At 42.1% G+C, this 22,335-nt stretch overlaps 1 protein-coding gene across 2 annotated transcripts in view; it reads left to right on the top strand.

Annotated features, from left to right (window-relative positions):
• Positions 1-22,335, top strand: part of LOC125460246 (guanine nucleotide-binding protein G(i) subunit alpha-2) — a 239,458-nt gene that overhangs the window by 157,326 nt on the left and 59,797 nt on the right. For both annotated transcript variants that reach the window (XM_048547482.2, XM_048547484.2), the window contains exon 5: positions 19,838-19,966. In XM_048547482.2, coding sequence (XP_048403439.1) covers positions 19,838-19,966 — 129 coding nt within the window. The remainder of the gene's footprint in view (positions 1-19,837; positions 19,967-22,335) is intronic.

Raw genomic sequence — 22,335 nt, 5'->3', positions numbered from 1 at the left:
AGGTTGTGATGTGCAGTTGTCAGAGGCTAGCAGTTAAGTTCTAGGTTTAGTTCAGATGATTTCATTCAGAAGAGTCATGTCTCAGAACAATGTCCTAAACAAACAGAGTCAACTTGGTTTAAAATGTGGCCGTTAACTGCTGATCGTCATTAATTGGCCCATTCTCTGTGGCACTGCCCCTGTCACAATAGTCCCAACCAATCTTGTCTCATGCAATATAAATGGTTTCATTCCTTTAAATTCGTATTTCTTTAAAATTCTTGAGTGTGGGACAAAAAACTTGGATAATGTTTTTTTTTCAACAGTGCGCAAGATATTGATTGTTGTATTGTAGGAAGTTTAGGGTGCTGTTTTGTTTTCAGCTGTGTTGATCAATTTTACTGCAAGTGAAACAGTACTTTTCATGACCTTGTTGGGTGATGATTGCACAGTAAGACAGGTGATTATGAAGTAATTGCCGCAAGTTTAATCGGTAAATAAATTATTGATTACTGGAAATTCTGCGTGAAGCATATCATTTGAAAATGCTGTACAACATAATTACATGTGCTGCAAAATGATGCGTAGGATTCGCCAACTTTAGGTACATTTATGTCATCATTGGACAAGCATATGGACGTACATGGAATAGTGTAGGTTAGATGAGCTTCAGATCAGTATGACAGGTTGGCACAACATCGAGGGCCGAAGGGCCTGTACTGTTCTGTAACGTTCTATGTTCTACATGTTATTGTGGTAAAATGGGGAAGAAAATGTTGTTCCACCTTGCTATTTTAGTGGTAGTATTAACCTAAAAAACAATGTTATGCCTAATATCCCATAACACATTCATGTGGATTCAAAGATGCTCAATCCAGGGGAAAACTTGCCACTGGTCACCGATTGCTTGCGAGGGTTGAGTGGTTCGAGAACTGAAGTGATGCTACCGCTGGGTGGAGTGAACCAGAGTGTGTCCCTGTAATCTGCATCCTATATGTATAACTGATGTTATTATAAACGAAGAACAAAGGAAGAGTATCGCTGCAAACCAACATATACCATCAAGTATAACTTTTGTTCCGAAACAAATTCTATCAACTGCTCTGAGATGAGTGCAGGGGCTAGAAATGCAGGTGGGGAGAAGAGTCCGGGGAAGGTAATAACCAATTTTATTGCTTTGTGTAGTTTCACTGGACTGTTTCTCTTGTACACATTGAATATAATGACCCCTACCTTTTTTTATAAACAATGCACCTTGTTTTGTAGTGTGTCATTAGAAAAGAACTGATCTATTTATTAATGTGGAATAAGCTCTCTCCAGTGTCGAATAAAAAATCCATTGCTAGTAGGAAAACACCAACAATAGGATAAGGCCTTCTGACTTGGGAGGGATGAAAGGGCCTGACTCTGTGAGGCAAGTGAGGCTATTGAGGATGTAGAATTGGGATGAACCTTAGCCTTCATATTTGTCCTGGATGTTTGAATTGTTTGCACCCTATGCAGGGCAGCAGAGTGATTGAGCAAAGTGTTTGTGGCACAGGAAGCCATGAAACCAGTCAGGGGCAAAGGAGAACTAGATAAGAATGTAGTCGAGCTCGGGGTAGTATATTCAGTATGATAGACACAGTTCTCTACAATGGAGAATTAGAATTTGGAAGGTTGTGTTGCTTACCTGGTGCAGGGTTCAATATATCTTCTCTGAGCAGGAGATTAACTTGCAGTGGGAAAGGGGAGGATCTCATGTTTGTGGTCCATGTAGATACCAACAAAATAAGGCACTGAAGGAGGCTCTACTTGGAAGGTATGAGCAACCAGAAGCTAGATTTAAAGCAGTACCTCAAAGTTAATAACATTTGGATTGTTCCCTTAGCCACGAACAAATTGGCATAGAGTAAATACAATTCTTGAATGAAATGAAAGGCTGGAAGATTGGCATGGGAGAAATGGGTTTCAAATCGTAGTGCCCTAATGTCAGCACAGGGGGGGAAGTGGGAGTTGCATTGATGGGATAGTTTTTACCTGCACCATCCTGGGGTCCTGTTCTGGCAAGTCCTATTTCTAAGGCAGAACAGAGAGCTTTAAATTAAGTAGTGAAGTGCAAAATCAATTGTGGGAAGATGTGATAAATCAAGGGAAGAAAATAAAGTAAGAAAGCAATCTTAACAATAGGAAGGTGATAATCAGTGGATGGCAGAAAGGACAGCCCATAGAGATTTGCACCAACACAAGACCAGAGATTGCAAAAATGGGGAAAAAAAGGCTATAAATAACATCCCAGAAATAAGGGCATCAAGACATGAAAAGGAGGGAATAGTTTAACAATTGCACTCATCCAGGAGAGTAAGAATGAGAAAATAATTCGAGCTAAAAGGTGACAAGTCCCCAGGTTAATCCATCGTGGGATATTAGATGCAATAATTTACAGTTTCCAAATTATCTTAATTTCCATAAGTTTGGAAAACAGCGATACATCTATTCAAGAGAAAAGAGAGATAGAAAGCAGAAACTTACAAGCCAATTAGCTTAATATCTGTCCTGGGGAAAGTGCTGGAATCTATTCTGAAGGAAGTGCAGTAGGGCATTTTAGAAAATGTTGATGCAGTCAGGAAGTGTCAACATAGTTTTGTAAAAGAGAAATTCTGTTTAGCTAGTTTGTTAAAGCACTTTGAATAAATATCACTTAACATAGATAAAAGGAAGCATTTGGATGTCGAGTTCCAGACGGCATCTAAAAAGGTTCCACATCACTGTTTGTGACACAAAATAAGAGCTCATGGCATTGGAGGTAATGTCAAATCTTAAAAATTGGAAAGTGGTGGTGAAGCTCAACAGGTTTTGCAGCATTTGTGGAGAGAGTAACAAAATCAGTTTAGTGTGACTCATTGCCCTTCAAGACGTTTCAGAAACATTTCGGAAGATGAGTCACCTTGGACTTGAAAAATTGACTGTTTTTGTGAAGGAAGATTGGACAGGATGTTATACCCATTGGAGTTTTCAAAAAAAATTAAATATGTTTATAAGGGGACTTGGCAGCTTAGATGCTGAGAAGATGTTTCTCCTTGCTGTAGATACTAGAACTGGGAGACACACTTTAAAAGTAAGTGGTCTCCCATTTAAGATTGAGGTTCCTCCCCACCCCCCCAAAGGGTTATGTATCTGTGGAATTTACTTCCCCAAAGTGCAGTGGAGGCAGCGTCATTAGATGTTTTTAAAACAGAGGTAAAGAGTTTATTGGTGGACAAGGGTTTCAAGTCATACAGGGTTAGGTAGGATGCTGTTCCTTCCTCATTCAGATCAGCCATGACCTTGCTGAATTTGTTTATTGTATGTGCTCAGACAATACAAAGCAGTTTACTCGACTAGAATCCAGAGGTTGAGTTTATATTCCACAATGGCAACTTGTGAAATGAAAAAGCCCAGTTACTTTCCTAACATCCTATGAGAGGAAAACAGCCGTGCCTTTGGTTCTCTTGAATGTAGATGTATTTAGAACAATGACAAAGAACCTTACTGACAGTTAATCAGCAAACATACCTTTTATAGTTCTGTCGTATTTAAAATATTTGGTAAATACATCAGCCATATTATAACGTAAAAGTATAAGGCGTAAGAAAGCTAAAAATTAAATGGCCTGATAGTCACCTTTAATTTTATTTTTATTGCAAAACTAATTGTGAAAAAGTCATTCCGAATGCATAGGCTGGGATTCCTCAGCTGTAATTATGGAGGGTAGAGAACACATTCTGCTTTTGTTAATCTTGTCTTTAATTGGTAAACACTTTTAGCTCTAATGAAGTTAAATCAATAATAATTGGTTTAGCAGAGGAAATGAAAATCCCACAGTGATTTTTCTCAAAAGGGTTGTCCTGCTTTCAAGAGTGATAAGTAAATGATTGTAACAACCTGACTTGTGAGTTTATCTGGTATGAGCAGGCAGGTCTAAACATGTGCCTTTCCTTGCCTAAGTTTCACTGTCTGAAGGGATTTGTTATTTTGAAGCTTAGTGCTACCTGATTACAGAAGCATAAATTGCCTCATTATGACTGTAGCTAATTTATTTAATAAAAGGTTCTTCATAATACACTTGGTCTGATTACACTGGTGGCTGGCTCAGAGTAGCTAGATGATGCCTTTCAGATCAATTTACAAATCTGATGGAAGAGATGCTTGAAACAAAGAAGCAAAGCAGTGAGGGCAAAACGTTGTCACTGACATGATTTCAAACAGTCAGGCAACTAAAAGGAATTTTGATCAAAATTGTAGCTAAAAGTAGCAGCGGATTCTGCACCTCGTCTTTGCTATGTGTAGTTCTTATTGTACTCCTTTCTGTTAGATTACCCTATCTTTATTTGAATATTTGAAGGCTTTAAGTAACTGATGAAAACTGAGTGTTGTGTAGTTAGAATTCGGTTATCATTTTCACAGTCAAAATTGCCAGAGTATATCAAAATTGGGAGAATACAGAAGTGGAGACTGGAGAGATCATCAGCTGTACAAGTCGCTATCTATCATGCTTGCAGGCTCTCATGTTATCTGTCTGCCGTTATTTGCACTGTGTTCCTTTTGATGCACGACGTTGATTATGTCCCTTTGCCATTTCCTTGCTAGATGATCAGCAATAAATTCCTAGCTTTGTGCATATATTGTAAGCACCCACAGGCATATAATGCATTTAGTTACACAGTTGCCAGTGAATATAATTAAAGCCATTACTTGTTTTGAATTCATGAAAAAGTAACTCCTAATTGCTGTGCATAAAGATATGGAAGTTAATAATTGATTAAGCAGAAGAATATTTGGACATCTCAACAGATGGGTAGTTTGTCAGATAAATTTTATTAACTTGTTGCCTAGTACATTGGAACACGACTGAGAATTACTATTTGGCAAGTTTCTGAAACTTGGTTATTCTGGAATAGCTTTGAGATGTTAATTTTTCTCTGTTTTAGGGTATTTAAACATGGTACACAAGATGGCAGTGATACTGAATGAGAAAGTAAACGTGTTATTTTTCTGAATCAGTTGAAGTCCGTCTTCTGTTTGGTCTGGTGCCAAATTTAAAATGCCAAATATGCGTCACGTTCAAGATCAGTGAGCAAGATTCATTGCCAATTCCAGCTTGGTGGTTCTCAAGTAGGAGTAAAGTGCTTCAAAGGATAGCAGACTCTGTGAGAAATGCGAGTTGGTTGTGTCATTTGACAGTCATTTTAAGAAGACTTTTGGGAAAAAAAAGAGAATTTGAATGAGAAATAATGGCTGAAGGCTCCTTAGATTGTGAGCTGTTGGTAGGAGATGCATCAGAATTTCAGAAACAGGACCAGTTGTCCTTAATGGGCCTGCTCTGCCATTTAGCTTCTACCTCAATGCCATTTTCCCCATACTATCCGCATATTCCTTTATAATTTTGCAAATTCATTAACCTCCTGTCTCGAATATATTCAATTACTAAGGCTGTGCAGCCTTCTGTGCTTGAGAAGGCCACAGATTCTTCATCTCAGAGTGAAGAAATTCCTCTTCATCTCTGCTCAATGACTTGCCTCTTATACTGAGACTCTAGATCCTCAGGTCTGGGAAATGTCCCTCCATCATTGTACTGGAGCTTGTTAGTCTGGTTATGAAAGGCAAACAAAACACTGGAGAATTCAAGTGATGTTTTGGATAGTTTGCACATCAAGGGGCTGGTGAAGACATCTGGAGAAGTCGTACTGCGAGCTGACTGAAGTATAGATGACTATTTCAGTAAGAAAGGGATGGACATGAAGATAGAGATCTGTTTCATCAGTAGGATGGGGCTTACAACATTGAGGTTATAAGAAACGAAGTGTCAATGCAAGAGGCCTGTACCTCTCTTAAAAAGAACATAGCCAACAGTAAACTTTAGTAGTCGAACGCTGAGTTAGCTTTTGTATCATTTACAGTTGCAATTGACTTTACCCAAGGAGCCAATGTTTATTAGAAATATCAAATCAAACAGCACAGAAGAGACCCTTCAGTCCATTTGAGTCTGTACTACCAAAAGTGCACTAAACCTACACTAGGCCCTTTGCCGTGAATATTAGAACACTACAAGTGTTCATCCAATTACTTTTAAAGAGTTTTGACATTTCCTGACTCATCCACTCCTAGACAGTGCATTCCAGACCCTTATCGCCTTCTGGATGAAAAAAATTCTCCAAGTCCCCTCTGAACCTCCTGCTTTTCACCTTAAAATTATGCCCCCTTGTTATGCACTGTAAGGGAACATTTGCTTTATATGTAAAATTGTCTGTCCCCAACTTTGCCATCTGATCAAGCAAGCAGCCTTCGGTGTGCTGAATGTACAAATCCGGTGTGTGTAACTAAACTCTTCCACACTTGTTTCCCTCTATTTCTTACCAGCTAACTTGCAAAGATCAAAGAATGTAAATTGAAGATGGTTTGTGCATGATGTATTTTATGTGAATGTGGTCTGAAAAGACAACAGATTACTGAACAAATTGCGAGAGTCGCAGCACTGCATCCAGTGCGTGCTGGTCTTTAATAGCTTCAGTTTGTACTGCTGTGGCATGTAGCCCAGTTACATGTAACATGGATCTTCACAGAACTTGAGTCAAAGTACTCCCAAGAGAATTCATTTGTGATTGTTTGAAAGCCATGACAGTACTTTATTATTTACTGTCCAGCCCTCTGAGAAAGTTGGGAATGGTATGTGAAGGGAACTGATAGGAAGCCATAGAGTGGCTTCTATAGTCAGATGGAACATTTAGTCTGGCCGCCCACCACCATGAAAATGGTGGGAAGGAAAACCAGCTTTTCTACTTGTTGCTTGTGTAGTTGACAACCTCCACATGTTGCTTTCACAGTGCATAATCCTATTTGTTCACTGTTGCTAGGGTGGGCAGAGCTGTATTGGAAATGTAACATCAACTTTTAGAAAGATCATATAGGCTAGGTGGGCCATGGTCAAGTATCGTTTGTAGAATGCCTCCAGTGTGAAAACAGGTCATTTGGCCCAACAAGTCCACACTGCCCCTCCAAAGAGCATCCCACTCTGACTCATTCCCCTACCCCTGCATTTCCCCATGTCTCATCCGCCTAACATCAACATCCCTGGGCAATTTAGTACGGCCAATCCACCTACCCTGCACATCTTTGGACTGTAGGAGGAGGCCGGAGCCCCCGGAGGAAACCCACCCTGACATGAAGAGACTGTGCAAACCCCACACAGTGTCGCCAAGGGTGGAATTGAACTCAGGTCCCTGGCGCTGTGAGGCAGCAGTGCTAACCACTGTGCTGCCCATTGGGCATTATTCTCAGTGTTCTTAATCGGTAGATCTAAATTAAGGAGGTACACTTTCAGATTGCTTTCAGCAATCCTACAGTTTAATTTTACATGCTATATTATGTACAAGTTGAGTTGTTTTTGCATCCTGTTGAACAGGAATCTTATTCACAAAGTAATTTTCCCTTAACAGGAAGGAAATTTTTTTTTAAACCCAACCTCCTCCCAGCTTAAAAGATGAATGGGAGAAAGGTTAATCTTAATTAAGTGTGTTTAAACAGTTATCCCTACTTGTAGCCAACAATAATGGTAAGCTTTGAAATGGGTGTTTTGGGGGGCTGTTATGATGCAGTGATAATGTCCCTTTTCCCAGACCAGAATGTCTGGGTTCAAGTCCTAAAGTCCACAGTCAACATGTCTGAAAAGGTTGATTTTTTTAAAAAAAAAGTTTGTGCTGAATACTTTGTTCTTGTCTTAGATGAATTATTGAGGCCACAAGATCTTCGGGAGATGAGTCAACATGCATAAAACTTAATTGATGTGACCACTGATAAACTGGCAGTTGTATGGCTTCATTACACCAGTCAGTTACCACTTAAAGAACAAATTTCCAGTCATTGGAGATGTGAGGAGAAATGATCTCTCAAATAGCTGCCACTTCCTAGGATTGAAAGCAAGAGAAATAAAAGATTACTTCTAAGCTTACACATGTCAGTCCTGTGTATCAGACAACGCTGTAGCTGTCATCCTTTTGTATTTGACAGTGGCTGAATGCTGAGAATTGATAGGAAAATGTTGGATGGTTATGTCTACATTATTTAGTAATGTTGAGCCAACCACTCAATGAAGTATAATTTTGATTAAAGTGATGGGAGGCTGATACAGTTCTAAATAGGAGATGTTTGATATTAGCTTCGGATGCAGGAGTGAAAAAATTATTTTGTTCTCCAGTGCAAAATTCTATTCCTGAGTGATTAAAAGTTTTTTTAAAAAAAAACAAAAAAATTTAATGGTTGCTGAAGTTTCTTGGAGTTTCCTTTGCTTTTTCCAAAAATGATTTTTATCTCTCCTGAAACAGCATGCAGAATATTTCCCTGAAACTGCTTGTACATTTGTGGAATTCATAGTTGAGCTACAAGTTTGTCTTTAAATCTTTGATGTTCGATTGTGTTTTGCAATAAATAAATGCGTGAAAGGTACAGATGTTGAGAAATTACAATTAGAACCCTCCTCATGAATTAATTAAATGGGCAGTAGGTGCCATTTGTTTATTTAAAGTATAGTCTTAGCAAATTTTACAGGAATTAGGAAAAGGGTAGATAAATGTCACTAGAATTACTTGTTCATCAAAGTCATGTCTGAGTGCTTTAGCTATTCTCAGCATGACTAGGCCAGGGAAGAGCCTCTGTTAGAAAATACATGGACAGATATCATACAAGGCCATGACTGGGCTGGTATGTGGCGCCCTGTCCAGGAATATTAACTAGGAATCACTTCAAAGTCATAAAAGCAATACACATGGTGACGCTGGAGAGCCGCTTGCAATTGTGGAGCCATTCTGTCAATGGACTGTATATGAAGCCTGGGATACTAGGCGGGGGGAAATTTATTCACATTAATTCAATTGCTCAAATACTCAAATGCATTTCAAAACTCTCTCTTGCTCATGATGTTCAAGTACAGTATTGGATGGGGTGGTGAGGGGGTGTCGGTGAACAAAGTCAGAACTCGCGTGACACCAGCTTATAGTCAGAGATAATGGGAACTGCAGATGCTGGAGAATCCAAGATAATATAGTGTGAAGCTGGATGAACACAGCAGGCCAAGCAGTATCTCAGCACAAAAGCTGACGTTTCGGGCCTAGACCCTTCATCAGAGAGGGGGATGGGGTGAGCATTCTGGAGTAAATAGGGAGAGAGGGGGAGGTGGACCGAAGATGGAAAGAAAAGAAGATAGGTGGAGAGGAGAGTATAGGTGGGGAGGTAGGGAGGGGATAGGTCAGTCCAGGGAAGACTGACAGGTCAAGGAGGTGGGATGAGGTTAGTAGGTAGGAAATGGAGGTGCGGCTTGAGGTGGGAGGAAGGGATGAGTGAGAGGAAGAACAGGTTAGGGAGGCAGAGACAGGCTGGGCTGGTTTTGGGATGCAGTGGGTGGAGGGGAAGAGCTGGGCTGGTTTTGGGATGCGGTGGGGGAAGGGAAGCGCAGCCCCTTCATCAGGCCTGAGAAGCAGCAGTGCTCCAAAAGCTTGTGATTTCAATTAAACCTGTTGGACTATAACCTGGCGTCATGTCTCTTGCTCATTTACTGCCAAATAAAAACCTGGTTTTTTTGGAAATACTTTTTTGCTACTTTCATTCATTAAGTGTACAAAACATCATCACAGTAGGTTTTCTCTTGGCCCTCCTTTTAAGACTGTTCTGATGTGCAGCCACTCTGAGTGTGAAGTAGACAGCAATCAGCCAAGCCTCTGTCAGAACTATTCTATAAGTAGCCATTAAGAGGCAGACAAGGGCAGCCTCATGTTATTTCTCCTTTCATTATTTTGAGGGGAGAAGGTGGAGGCAGACATGGACTCCAAGAGTCAACCACGTGATTACCCTTGTGAATTCTGTGCCAGCCCCTGGACTATTTTCTGTGTTTCTAATCAGCGCTCTTGGTTGTATATCATCTGATACTAAACAATCCCCCAGACCACCACCACTTCTTCGAGCACAATACATGTATGGAATTTGTGTATGTGACACAAGTCAAGTTTGTGATTGATTTTGTTTCCATCTTTTGATTCCCAAATTGACAGTAATAACAATTCCTGCAAAGCTTCCAGAGCATGTCAGTTATTGTGGTGTGTTTCTTGACTTTAGCCTCACATCTGTTGCCTCCCATTCTTAATTTGTCACGTAATGAAAATGGCCTTCCTCCAGCTTGCTCAAGGCTTTTGCACATGTTTCTGTTATATTATCCTGTATTCTCTGTTGTTCTAATGATAAAAGGTCCAATTTTTCAAGCTGTCTCTGAATTAGTGTTTATTCTGCATTCAGCATCTTGCTAAATCCTGTATCTTCTCCAACACCCTTTCCTTGGTGTAGTTAATCATTGAAATCAAAGCAGTATGTTGCACAGAATAGGATAATCGGACAAAATTAACTTGGCCACTCCAATGGGGAATCTATAAAGGCCATGTTGGAAAATAATTCTCATTGTCAAGGAGCCCAATGGAGAAGAGACTGTCAAATTTGAAGAAGCTGCGGGAGTGCTGTGCATTTATCTCTGGAGAAATTCGATGCAAGTATCCTTAGCTGCATTCACTTTTTAAAAAACGTTTGGTCCCTGGCTCCTATAACTAGGAAACGGCTACATATCTACCTGATTGATTAGTTAAGAGTCTTGGCCAAGAAAACACATTCTTCACCTGCTAACAATTTTTTGCTTTGCCTGTGAAGTACAGTTTAGTGGAATCAGCTGCTAATGATGCAGTACTCCGCATTTTTTACTGACAAATAGACATTTGCACGTCGCAAACTGAACTATTAGTATCATAATGCAGTTAGGTTGTGGGTACATTGTTTTGGGTTTCCAATGGCTTGATTGCAGATGTGCACATTTTTTAAAGCGCCCTTGGTAATGCAATATAAAAACAATGATATGGTTCATAAAAGGCTAGCATTACTCAGGCCGGAGAGGCCAGGATGGGAAGCCTCTGATACTGCTGGGGAAAGTAAGGGTGGAAATTGTGGAGGTTCTGGTCACAATCTTTCAATTCTTGCTAGATAAGAGAAGGGTGTCAGAGGAGTTGAAGTTTAAAATTGTTAGGCCTGGGAAGGGACAGAATCTCTGCAATCACTATTCAAATAAACTCAACAACAGAGGAGGAAATGTTTTTGAGACAATTATCTGAGACACAAAAAAACTTGGAATTCACTCATGGGACTTGGCATCACTGGCTGGCCAGCATTTATTGCCATACCCTAATTACCCTTGAAGGTGGTGGTGGACTGCAATCTTGAACCACTGCAGTCAATATACTGTAGGTAGACCCACGGTGCCTTAACAGAGGGAATTCTAGGATATTGATTCAGTGAAAGTCAAGGAACAGTAATTTAGTTCTTTGTCAGGATGGTAAGTTGCTTGGAGGGGAGTTTGAAGGTGGTAGTGATGCCATATATTTGCTGCCCCAGTCCTTCTGGGTGGAAGTAGTTGTGGGTTTGAAAGGTGCTGTCTCAGGATCTTGTAGATTGTACACCTTGCTGCTACCGAGTATCAGTAGTGGAGGGAGTGACTCATGATGAATGTGGTGCCAATTAAGTGGGGAGTGTGTGTATAGAATCCAGTTGAGTTTCTGGTCAATGGTAACTCCCAGGATGTTGATTGTGGGGGAATTCATTGACGGTAATGCCATTGATTGGTGGTGGTTAGATCATCTCTTATTAGAGGTGGACATTGCCTGGCATTTGTGTAGTGTGAGTATTACTTGCCACTTCGCAATTCAAACCTGGATACTATCTAGGTCTTAGATAACACGGTGTGGAGCTGGAGGACCACAGCAGGTCAGGCAGCATCAGAAGAGTAGGAAAGCTGACGTTTTGGGTCAGGACACTCCTTCAGAAATTGTCCAGGTCTTGCTGCATTTGAACATGGACTGGTTTCAGTATCTGAACAGTCACGAATGGTGCCAAAAATTGTGTAATCATTGGTGAGCATCTGCACTTCTGATCTGATGATGGACGGAAGGTCATTGATGAAACAACTGAAGATAATTGGGTCTAGGACACTCCCTCGAACTCCTGCAGAGATGTTCTGGGTTAGAGATGACTGACCTCCAACAACCACAACCATCTTCCTATGTGCCAGGTATGACTCCACCCAACAGAGTTTGCCCCCAATACCCAATGATTTGAGTTTTGGGAGGGCTCCTTTATGCCGTACTCGCTTGAATGAGGCTTTGTGAAGGGCTATCACTCTTGTCTCACCTCTGGAGTCTAATTTTGTTGGCCCAGTTTGAACCAAGGCTGTATTGAGTGGCCCTAGTAGAACCCAAACTGAGCATTGCGAGCAGTTTATTGCTGAGCAGTTGCTGTTTGATAGCATTGTTGATGACACTTTCCATCATTTTACTGATCGAGAGTAGACAGCTGGGTGGTAATTGGCCAGGCTGACGTTTACCTGCTTTTCATATATGGGACATACCTGGGCAATTTTCCACATTGTTGGGTAGATGTCAGTGTTGTTACTGGACAGGAACACCTTGGCTAGAGGAACAGCAAGATCTGGAGCACACGTTTTCAGTATCATTACCAGTGTGTTGTTAGGGCCTATAGCCTTTGCACTATGCAGGGTCTACAACCATTTTCTGATATCATGTGGAGAGAATAGAATTGATATCTGTAATGCTGGGTACTACTGGAGGAGCCTGAGATGGATTGTCAGCTCAGCACTTCTGACTGAAAATTGTTGAAAATGCTTCACTCTTGTATTTTGCACTGATGTGCTGGGCCCTACGATCATTGCGATGGGGATATCCATGGTGCTGCGTCCTTCAGTGAGTTGTTTAGTTATTTACCACCATTCTAGACTGGATGTAGCAAGACTGTAGAGCTAAGATCTGATCCGTTGGTTTCGGAATTGCTGAGCTGTATTACTTGCTGCTTAGATAATGAAATGTGAGGCTGGATGAACACAGCAGGCCCAGCAGCATCTCAGGAAGACAAAAGCTGACGTTTCGGGCCTGGACCCTTCATCAGAGAGGGGGATGGGGTGAGGGTTCTGGAATAAATAGGGAGAGAGGGGGAGGCGGACCGAAGATGGAGAGAAAAGAAGATAGGTGGAGAGGAGAGTATAGGTGGGGAGGTAGGGAGGGGATATGTCAGTCCAGGGAAGACGGATAGCTCAAGGAGGTGGGATGAGGTTAGTAGGTAGGAGATGGAGGTGTGGCTTGAGGTGGGAGGAAGGGATGGGTGAGACGAAGAACAGGTTAGGGAGGCAGAGACAGGTTGGACTGGTTTTGGGATGCAGTGGGTGGAGGGGAAGAGCTGGGCTGGTTGTGTGATGCAGTGGGGGGAGGGGACGAACTGGGCTGGTTTAGGGATGCGGTGGGGGAAGGGGAGATTTTGAAGCTGGTGAAGTCCACATTGATACCATTGGGCTGCAGGGTTCTCAAGCGGAATGAGTTGCTGTTCCTGCAACCTTCGGGTGGCATCATTGTGGCACTGCAGGAGGCCCATGATGGACATGTCATCTAAAGAATGGGAGGGGGAGTGGAAATGGTTTGCGACTGGGAGGTGCAGTTGTTTATTGCGAACCAAGCGGAGGTGTTCTGCAAAGCAGTCCCCAAGCCTCCGCTTGGTTTCCCCAATGTAGAGGAGGCCACACCGGGTACAGTGGATGCAGTATACCACGTTGGCAGATGTGCAGGTGAACCTCTGCTTAATGTGGAATGTCATCTTGTGGCCTGGGATAGGGGTGAGGGAGGAGGTGTGGGGGCAAGTGTAGCATTTCCTGCGGTTGCAGGGGAAGGTGGCGGGTGTGGTGGGGTTGGAGGGCAGTGTGGAGCGAACAAGGGAGTCACGGAGAGAGTGGTCTCTCCGGAAAGCAGACAGGGGTGGGGGTGGAAAAATGTCTTGGGTGGTGGGGTCGGATTGTAGATGGCGGAAGTGTCGGAGGATGATGCGTTGTATCCGGAGGTCGGTGGGGTGGTGTGTGAGAACGAGGGGGATCCTCTTTGGGCGGTTGTGGCGGGGGCGGGGTGTGAGGGATGTGTTGCGGGAAATGCAGGAGACGCGGTCAAGGGCGTGCTCGACCACTGTGGGGGGGGAAGTTGCGATCCTTGAAGAACGTGGACATCTGGGATGTGCGGGAGTGGAATGCCTCATCGTGGGAGCAGATGCGGCGGAGGCGGAGGAATTGGGAATAGGGGATGGAATTTTTGCAGGAGGGTGGGTGGGAGGAGATGTATTCTAGGTAGCTGTGGGAGTCAGTGGGCTTGAAATGGACATCAGTTTCCAGCTGGTTGCCTGAGATGGAGACTGAGAGGTCCAGGAAGGTGTGGGATGTGCTGGAGATGGCCCAGGTGAACTGAAGGTTGGGGTGGAAGGTGTTGGTGAAGTGGATGAACTGTTCAAGCACATCTGGGGAGCAAGAGGCGGCGCCGATACAGTCATCAATGTAACGGAGGAAGAAGTGGGGTTTGGGGCCTGTGTAGGTGCAGAAGAGGGACTGTTCCACGTAACCGACAAAGAGGCAGGCATAGCTGGGGCCCATGCGGGTTCCCATGGCCACCCCCTTAGTCTGTAGGAAGTGGGAGGAATCGAAAGAGAAGTTGAGGGTGAGGATGAGTTCGGCTAGGCGGATGAGGGTGTCGGGGGAGGGGGACTGGTCGGGCCTGCGGGACAGGAAGAAGCGGAGGGCCTTGAGGCCATCTGCATGAGGAATACAGGTGTATAGGGACTGGACGTCCATGGTGAAAATGAAGTGCTGGGGGCCAGGGAATTGGAAGTCCTGGAGGAGGTGGAGGGCGTGGGTGGTGTCACGGACGTAGGTAGGGAGTTCCTGGACCCAAGGGGAGAGAATGGAGTCCAGATAGGCGGAGATGTGTTCGGTGGGGCAGGAGCAGGCTGAGACGATGGGTCGACCAGGGCAGGCAGGTTTGTGGATTTTGAGAAGGAGATAGAAACGGGCTGTGCGGGGTTGGGGAACAATGAGGTTGGAGGCTGTGGGTGGGAGCTCCCCTGAGGTGATGAGGTCATGAATGGTGTTGGAGATGATGGTTTGGTGCTCAGGTGTGGGATCATGATCGAGGGGGCGGTAGGAGGTGGTGTCGGAGAGTTGGCGTTTGGCCTCAGCGATGTAGAGGTCAGTGCACCCTCTTATACTGTTTGTCACGCAAGTAATCCTGTTTGATCGCTTCACCAGGTTGACTCCTCATTTTTAGGTCCGCCTTTAAATGTATAGCCCCAGAAAGGAAAGCCAGCATGCGGCATATTCTGGAGCATAAGTTTTCCGTCCTATTGCCAGAATGTTGTCAGGGTCCGTTGCCTTTGCAGTATCCTGTGATGATTGTTTTGTTACATTGAAAAGGGGGCGTGCAGTTATGCTCTCCAGGGGTCAGTATTATAACAACTGCTCCTTCTCATATATACAAATCGGATTATTAATAGATATAGGCCACAAGATCAAAGTTTCCACAAAACATAAAATTTAAATGTAACAAACAACAAGGGAAATAGTAATAGCCTTCGTATAGGTAATGGATTGGAAAGATGGATAGGCAAGTAACAGATTAAATGTTAACGGACATGATGTGCTTTGGTAGGGGTAAAGGGGAAACAGCTTAAGTGAAATGGTACAGTTCTAAGGGAGTGCACTAACAGATCTTGGTTGTATGTGCAGCAGTCTTTAAAGGTGAAAGACAAGTAGAGAAGGTTTTTTTCAAACGCAAGCTGGTAGAATTCTGAAACTCATAAATAGAGGCATTTTTAGTTACTGACTGGATATCAGGAGTGGGTAAGCTGAATTATTTTTTTTTCTCCCTCCCTCATCTGAAAATCTGTCCACATTTGTGCAGTGGTTATGACAAATGAGGCCAGCACACACTAAGGATGAAATCTGGGAATTCACAGTATTGTGGAAACTGCCAATGTGAAATGACTCTCCAAAATAATTGGAAATTTTCATGTTTGGTGAACTGCTAATCCCTTTTTTTTTAAAGAAAGGACTTCTGCCAAGACTACTGATTTTTGAGTGATGCAAATATGTTGTTCCACAGTAAAGTAAAGCCTATTCCACAGTTAATAAATAGCTGCTGTAGTACTGCCACTTGCTGGATGTTTTTCTATCTTCCCAGTTTGGTTGTTTCTATGGTGATGAAGTTGCAGGCTGCATCTGAAGCAGGGGGAATGGCACGTAATGTGCTCGAGTTGGGTTCCAAGATGACGTCAGGCATTCACAGAATGATGAGATGTCTCTTAATCTTGATGAACTTTGAACATGCTGATTTAATTGTGTTGCTTTTTTTTGTTGAAATTCTGGTGCACAATGGTCGCAACAGTTTCATGTTGTGATGACGTTGAAAGCAATGAGATTCCTTCCTCCACCCAGATTTCATTCCTCTATTTTTATGTAGTCTGTTTCGTAAAACATCTGCAAAAGTCATTTATCCCCCCTGGAACATTCCACTGCTTTTGGATTTTACGTGTAGGACAATAAAAATGAGTGAAACCAGAGACTCTTGTTTATTTTTGCTAATAGCCTAGCACACAAGCAATTTTCAACAAGTCTAAAAAGAATGGGTGAGAATATCCCTGATTTAGGGAAAATTGCTGCAGACCTGTAAATGTGAGATTCCTTGAGGCCCTGACATTTAGACACAAGCAGCTGTTAGTACTGAATGGACATTTGGCTTTTGTTTGCTGTGGAAGGAAGAGATTGGAAGATTTCTCAACTGTGTCCTGTGGAAGAGAGTGACTTCTTTTTCAGAACTTCATTCCATCTGACTGCAAGATCAAGGGGCTGAATGATCCAGTTTGCAATCTTCACTTGTGTGACTGATAACTCTCAAATAAACACTAGCCCCATTGCCAGTTCTGAGGAATTTTTTTTAAATTGCCATATCTTGAATGATAAACTGACTTTCAGAATGCTTGCATTGGAAGCATTAGGTGTATTTTCAAGTTGTCACAGCAGTTGAGCATGTTGGTAAGCCAATGAACCATGTAGCAGAACAACAAGACTTGAAAATGTGCTTACAATTCCCTGTGATGCATAGCGTCTACATGCTAAGTGGGGCCATATCAGTAGGCAGCTTCATACAGAGGACTGCGAACTGGGAAGAATTAGCTATTCTCACCCTTGGGACCGATGTTGAAAATGTCTATAAAATGTAATTGCACAGAGAAATGATTGTGAAGGTTTCAAGCTGTGTGTCAGTAAAATTTATACTGAGAAATGATTATGCCTGTAAAGATTTGAGGTATTTGGGTATTGTGCGCTGATTGCTAAATAAAAGCATATGTTGTTCTGTTTGACTTTACAGTGTAAAGAGAAAACCAGAAAGCATTGAATGTTTCCCAGAAGGAGTTAGATATTGTTCTTGGGCTAACAGGATCTAAAGGTATGGGGAGTTAGCAGGAGCAGAATACTGAATTGGACGATTAACCGTGATCATGTGGAATGGCAGAGCAGGCTGCTGCTATTTTCTGTGTTTCTGTGACATCCTTGGTCCAAACATGGATTCAAGAGCTGAACTCCACAGGTGAGTGTGACTGCCCATGACATTAAGGCAGCATTTGAAGTATGGCATCAAGGAGATTCTAGAAAATGGGAATCGGGGTGGGGGGGGGGGGGTTGAGGTGTTTGGTGAGGGGCAACTCTGCATTGGCCTAGTCAGGAATGCCCACAGCCCATGAATGAATACTTTAAAAATTGTGTGCAACTCTATTGGTTTCCAGTGAAGTTGCAAAGTTACATAAGAGATGCATGGGAAAGGGTCTGCTTCCAAATAGGGCAAATTTCTTATAAATAGACTTTTAGTTGTGATCACTGAGTTTTCTTTACTTTCTTTCATGGAATGAGTGTCACTGGTAAGGGCAGCATTTGTTTCCCATCACTACCATTGAAAAGAAGGTGTTGAGCTGACTACTTGAATCTTTACAGGTACATCCACAGTATTCTTATGAAGGGAGTTCTATGTTTGGTGGATTTTTGGGAAGCCATGGATCTGGAGGTTAAGTTAAGGATATTATCTTGTGCACGCTGTTGCAATTGTGTGCCAAGAGTAAAAAGAGTGAATATTAAGGTTTTCTTAGAAGTGTCGATCAAACAGGCTGCTTTGTCATCTGTACTTCTGAGCTTGGGATGTGCATTCATCCAGACAAGCAGGGAGTTTGGAAGTGAGTTAGTGACTGCTTATCCTCATTTTAGATTGATGTGTCTGATGTGTGGACAAGTGTAGCAGGCAAAGTGGAATAAACAAGCAGTTCCCTGCTTAACTTCAAGGACATAATTGATTACTTTTATCTTATGAAAATGCATGGCTGTACTCACGCATCCTCCACTTGCTGCTTGCATCAGAGAGATTGGAAACTTTCAGGCATATTGAAGCATTCTTAGTGGAAATAGCTTTACCACTGAGTCAGAATGTTGTGGGTTTAAGCCTTGGGCTTCAGCATGCAATCAAGGTTGACAATCTGGTGCAATACTGAGGCAGTGCTGCTGTGATGAGGAAGATGACGTCTGAAATCCTAAATAGAGCCCTCTGTCTGCCACCTCAAGTGGTCATAACCAAACTTGAAACAGGAGGAAGAGCACAAGAGTGTCTTGTGTCCTAATCAACAAATGTTGCTGAACAAACATTACCAGAACCAGTTTATTGAGTCATTTAATTCATTGCTGTTTGTAAAACTCTTGCTGAGTGCAAATTAGCTGCTATGCTTCTCTTGAAGTACTAAAGAGTAATTAAAACATAAAGAATAACTGTAAAGTGTTTTGAGATGCTCTGAGTTGTCAAAAGGCAATATTTAAATGCAAGTCTAGGTTATTGCATCTGTACTGCATTATATTCTGCAAGTATGAGAAGTTGCACTTTTTCAAAAGATGCCTGTTTATCAAGGGTGGACAGGCATTGCAATGACAAATCTCCAGTGTTCGATCTTGTCAGCTGCTGCTGTTTGCTTTGGAATTTTCCACGTCTCCTACGGACCAAAGGGAATGGTGCTAAAAGGCATAGGAGATCATTTCTCATCTTCTGTGTATTTTCACTGTAGAGGTAATGAGAGGTAATATCTGTCGATAATGCAGATTAATTATGCTGAATATTGTTTACAGAATTGATCACAAGTTGGTTTGATTAACCCATAAAATATGTAAACAAGTTATTGATTCTGTGTATCTCCCCCTGCCATATGCTGTTCCTCAATACACCTGTTTCCAAATTTCAACTAACCTCCTGCTTAATATGACTGCAAAATAAAATATGATGGAATTGCCAGAGGACTTTTCTCTCAATTCCTCCAGTATTCCCCCTACTTCCTAACTGGGAAACACCTAAACCGTGTACGTTGTTTCCCCCAGATGTTATTGTTAAGAAATGGAGTTCTTGCTTTCGTGTGTTTTGTAATATTGCTACATCTCCTTTAGTCCTCCTTGGTCATGTAGGTGGACCAGCTTACCCTCAGTGTTGCTCCTTGATTTGATGCCATAAATGAGGTATTGACCCTGGCCCAATAAGTGTTTGTTTTCCAAACTGCCCAAGACGGAGCACTTCCTCAGCAGATGCGGGAAGACTATTGAGCATCTGCAGTTTTCCCTTCCACTTTTTCTAACTGTGGACATTGAAGAAAGCCCAAAGAACTTGTGTATCTCAGCCAATATTACAATAATTAGTCACTAGCAAATGTTCAAACGCACCTCTGGATTGATTCCTACCTTTGGGAAGAAATGTCTTTCCATCACTTAATGATCTCTCACCCATGTTCATGCTTATGTTAAAAGCTCATGACATTTGGTGTCGTTCTTTACCTGAACTTAAATGAGGCTTACAAAAATGTGCTGTACTTTCTGACTGCTGCTATTATTAATGGATAATTGTTTAACTTTCTATTTCTACAGTTACCTGAATGATCTTGAAAGGATAGCAAGATCTGATTACATCCCGACTCAGCAAGATGTCCTGCGAACTCGAGTCAAGACTACAGGCATCGTGGAGACTCATTTCACTTTTAAGGATCTACACTTCAAGTAAGCATTGCACAATTAGATTTAAGGACAATGGCATTGCTTCTGATTACAGAAACCAGTAAAAACCAGTGGGTTTTTTTAGAAGAAAGCCATTCTCACGTAAGATCTGTATGATCGCCAGGGAAGACGTCTTATTTCGTTCATTGTTTATGCTCAAAGATTATTAATTTAAATTTCCTGCAGCTGTTGTATCTTGTTACATTTTTATCATATGTTTTATGCTTTGCTTTTTACTCCTTCCTGGATCTCCCCAAGTTAGACAATGAGGGTACCTCCCAACCTGCTGCTAGGCCTTTTCCCAGTGTTGTTCTGTGTTTAGATATTTTAGTATCTAGAATTATTGGGGTGACTTAATTAAGGTGTTTAAAATGGCTGTGGGTTACTTGATTTGAATGGATAGACCAACTCTGAGACTGTCTGATTGTCATTAAAAAAAATCAACTGATAAATGTCCTGGAGGGATAACGGCCAGGTGTCACTACCCAGTTGGTGCAGCATGTAACTCCCATCTCACCCCAGTGTGATGAAATCTTAACTACTACTCAGAAGTAACATGAAAAGCCGTTCAGTTTTCTGGTTGTAAGTTTGGCCCACTAAATCAGGGCAAGTAGGATTGGGTGCGAAGTTCCCGGCCTTGCCAATCTTTATGAAAATGTATGTGTATTTTTGCTTGGCAGTGTTTAAAAGGAATTAGCTCAGCCAATTAGAGACTCATTTCTTGAGTTAGCTCTTAGTTTGAGTCCCACTACTCGTGCAATATTTCGGTTGTTTTGCTATTTAGTTAGAAATTAGGAGGAGGTGCACTAGATAAAGTTGCCATTGTCCTGCCAGTCAATAGGGCTGCTCTGTCATTAGATAGAGGTGACTGGTGGTTTAACTTGAGGATCACCGTACCCTAGGCGAGGGCAGAAGTTGAGAAGGTGAATCCTCAGCTGGCGCTGGATTTGAGCCCATGCTGTTGGCATCACTCTATATTGTGCACCAGTCGTTCAGTCGGCTGAGCTCAACCAAACCCCATAGAGATCTACGAGCAGGTAATTATTCTTTACTAGCATCACTGAACACACTCACTGAAGGTAATAAAATGTGAGGCTGGATGAACACAGCAGGCCAAGCAGCATCTCAGGAGCACAAAAGCTGACGTTTCGGGCCTAGACCCTTCATCAGAGAGGGTTGCTGCTTGGCCTGCTGTGTTCATCCAGCCTCACATTTTATTATCTTGGAATTCTCCAGCATCTGCAGTTCCCATTATCTCTGATACTATTACACTCACTGAAGGACCATTTTTTCCAAGCGTGGTTTGTAACAGATTAAGCATTGTTTCAGTATATCCTGCATCATGTATTATGTTGCTGATGCACTACTGCCTCAGCGATGCTATTCCTAAATAGTCAAAATACTGATGGTACTGGAAGTCTGAAACAAACACAGAGAATGATTGGAGAAACTCCACAGATCTCTCAGTATTTTTGAAGAGAGAAACAATTAATGTCTTGAGTCCCAACTGAATCTTCAGATATTTCTGAGCTTTCCTCTAATGAAGACCAAGAGAAACCAGCGCTGAATCCAGTAAATGTCAAACATAAGCAGCAACTCCAGTTAAAAATTTTCAGCCCAGGGTTTTTCAAAGACAGTACTATGAGCCGCATTGCTGTGTCAGAATTGATTTAAGATCTACTGTTCGCAAGAGGTATTTATTAAGTAAGGTTATGCAAGTATAATAATTTGTAAATCTTTTGAATTATATTTGCAGACCCACTTGTAGCACTGGTGATAGTTATCAGAACCTCCAACTCTGACCAATTTCAGTCCTGCAGAATAGAATACTGACAACCCCCAATTTAAAGACTCCAACCATTACACAAATATTCTCAAATTCGCTATTCTAGTCACTAACCACCTAATCATAGAGTCATACAGCAGAAAAACAGGCCCTTTGGCCCACTGTCGTAATGCTGACCAATAAACAACAAACTGCACTAATCCCATTTTGCTTGCACTTGGTTCAGAGCCTACTATGCCCTGGCATTTTAAGTGTACATCCAGGTGCTTCTTAAATGTGGCAAATGTTAGTTTTGTTGGCCCCTTTAGGAGTGAAGTGAGAACTTAAGTCATAATATCCTGGAGATATTTCAAAAGGCAGGAAGTCAGTACTCTAATTGGTGTATTTTTACCTTTCGCCAGGTAACCTCCATCATAGCAGCAACTTTGTCTCCGAGGCACATTCATTGCTTCATTTAATTTTATAATGTCCCCACAAAAGCAGGGATATGTCAGTTCATAAATCTGAGACTGGATGGTCTTTGGGTTCCCTCTCTGACTCCCAGAGCTTTCTACATGAAAGTTTTGTTACCTAAGCAAATTATGAA

The sequence above is a fragment of the Stegostoma tigrinum genome, chromosome 11 (assembly GCF_030684315.1).
Source record: "Stegostoma tigrinum isolate sSteTig4 chromosome 11, sSteTig4.hap1, whole genome shotgun sequence".
NCBI lineage: Eukaryota > Metazoa > Chordata > Chondrichthyes > Orectolobiformes > Stegostomatidae > Stegostoma > Stegostoma tigrinum.
Note: the sequence above shows the minus strand (reverse complement) of the source record. Positions and strands in the feature narration are given on the sequence as shown.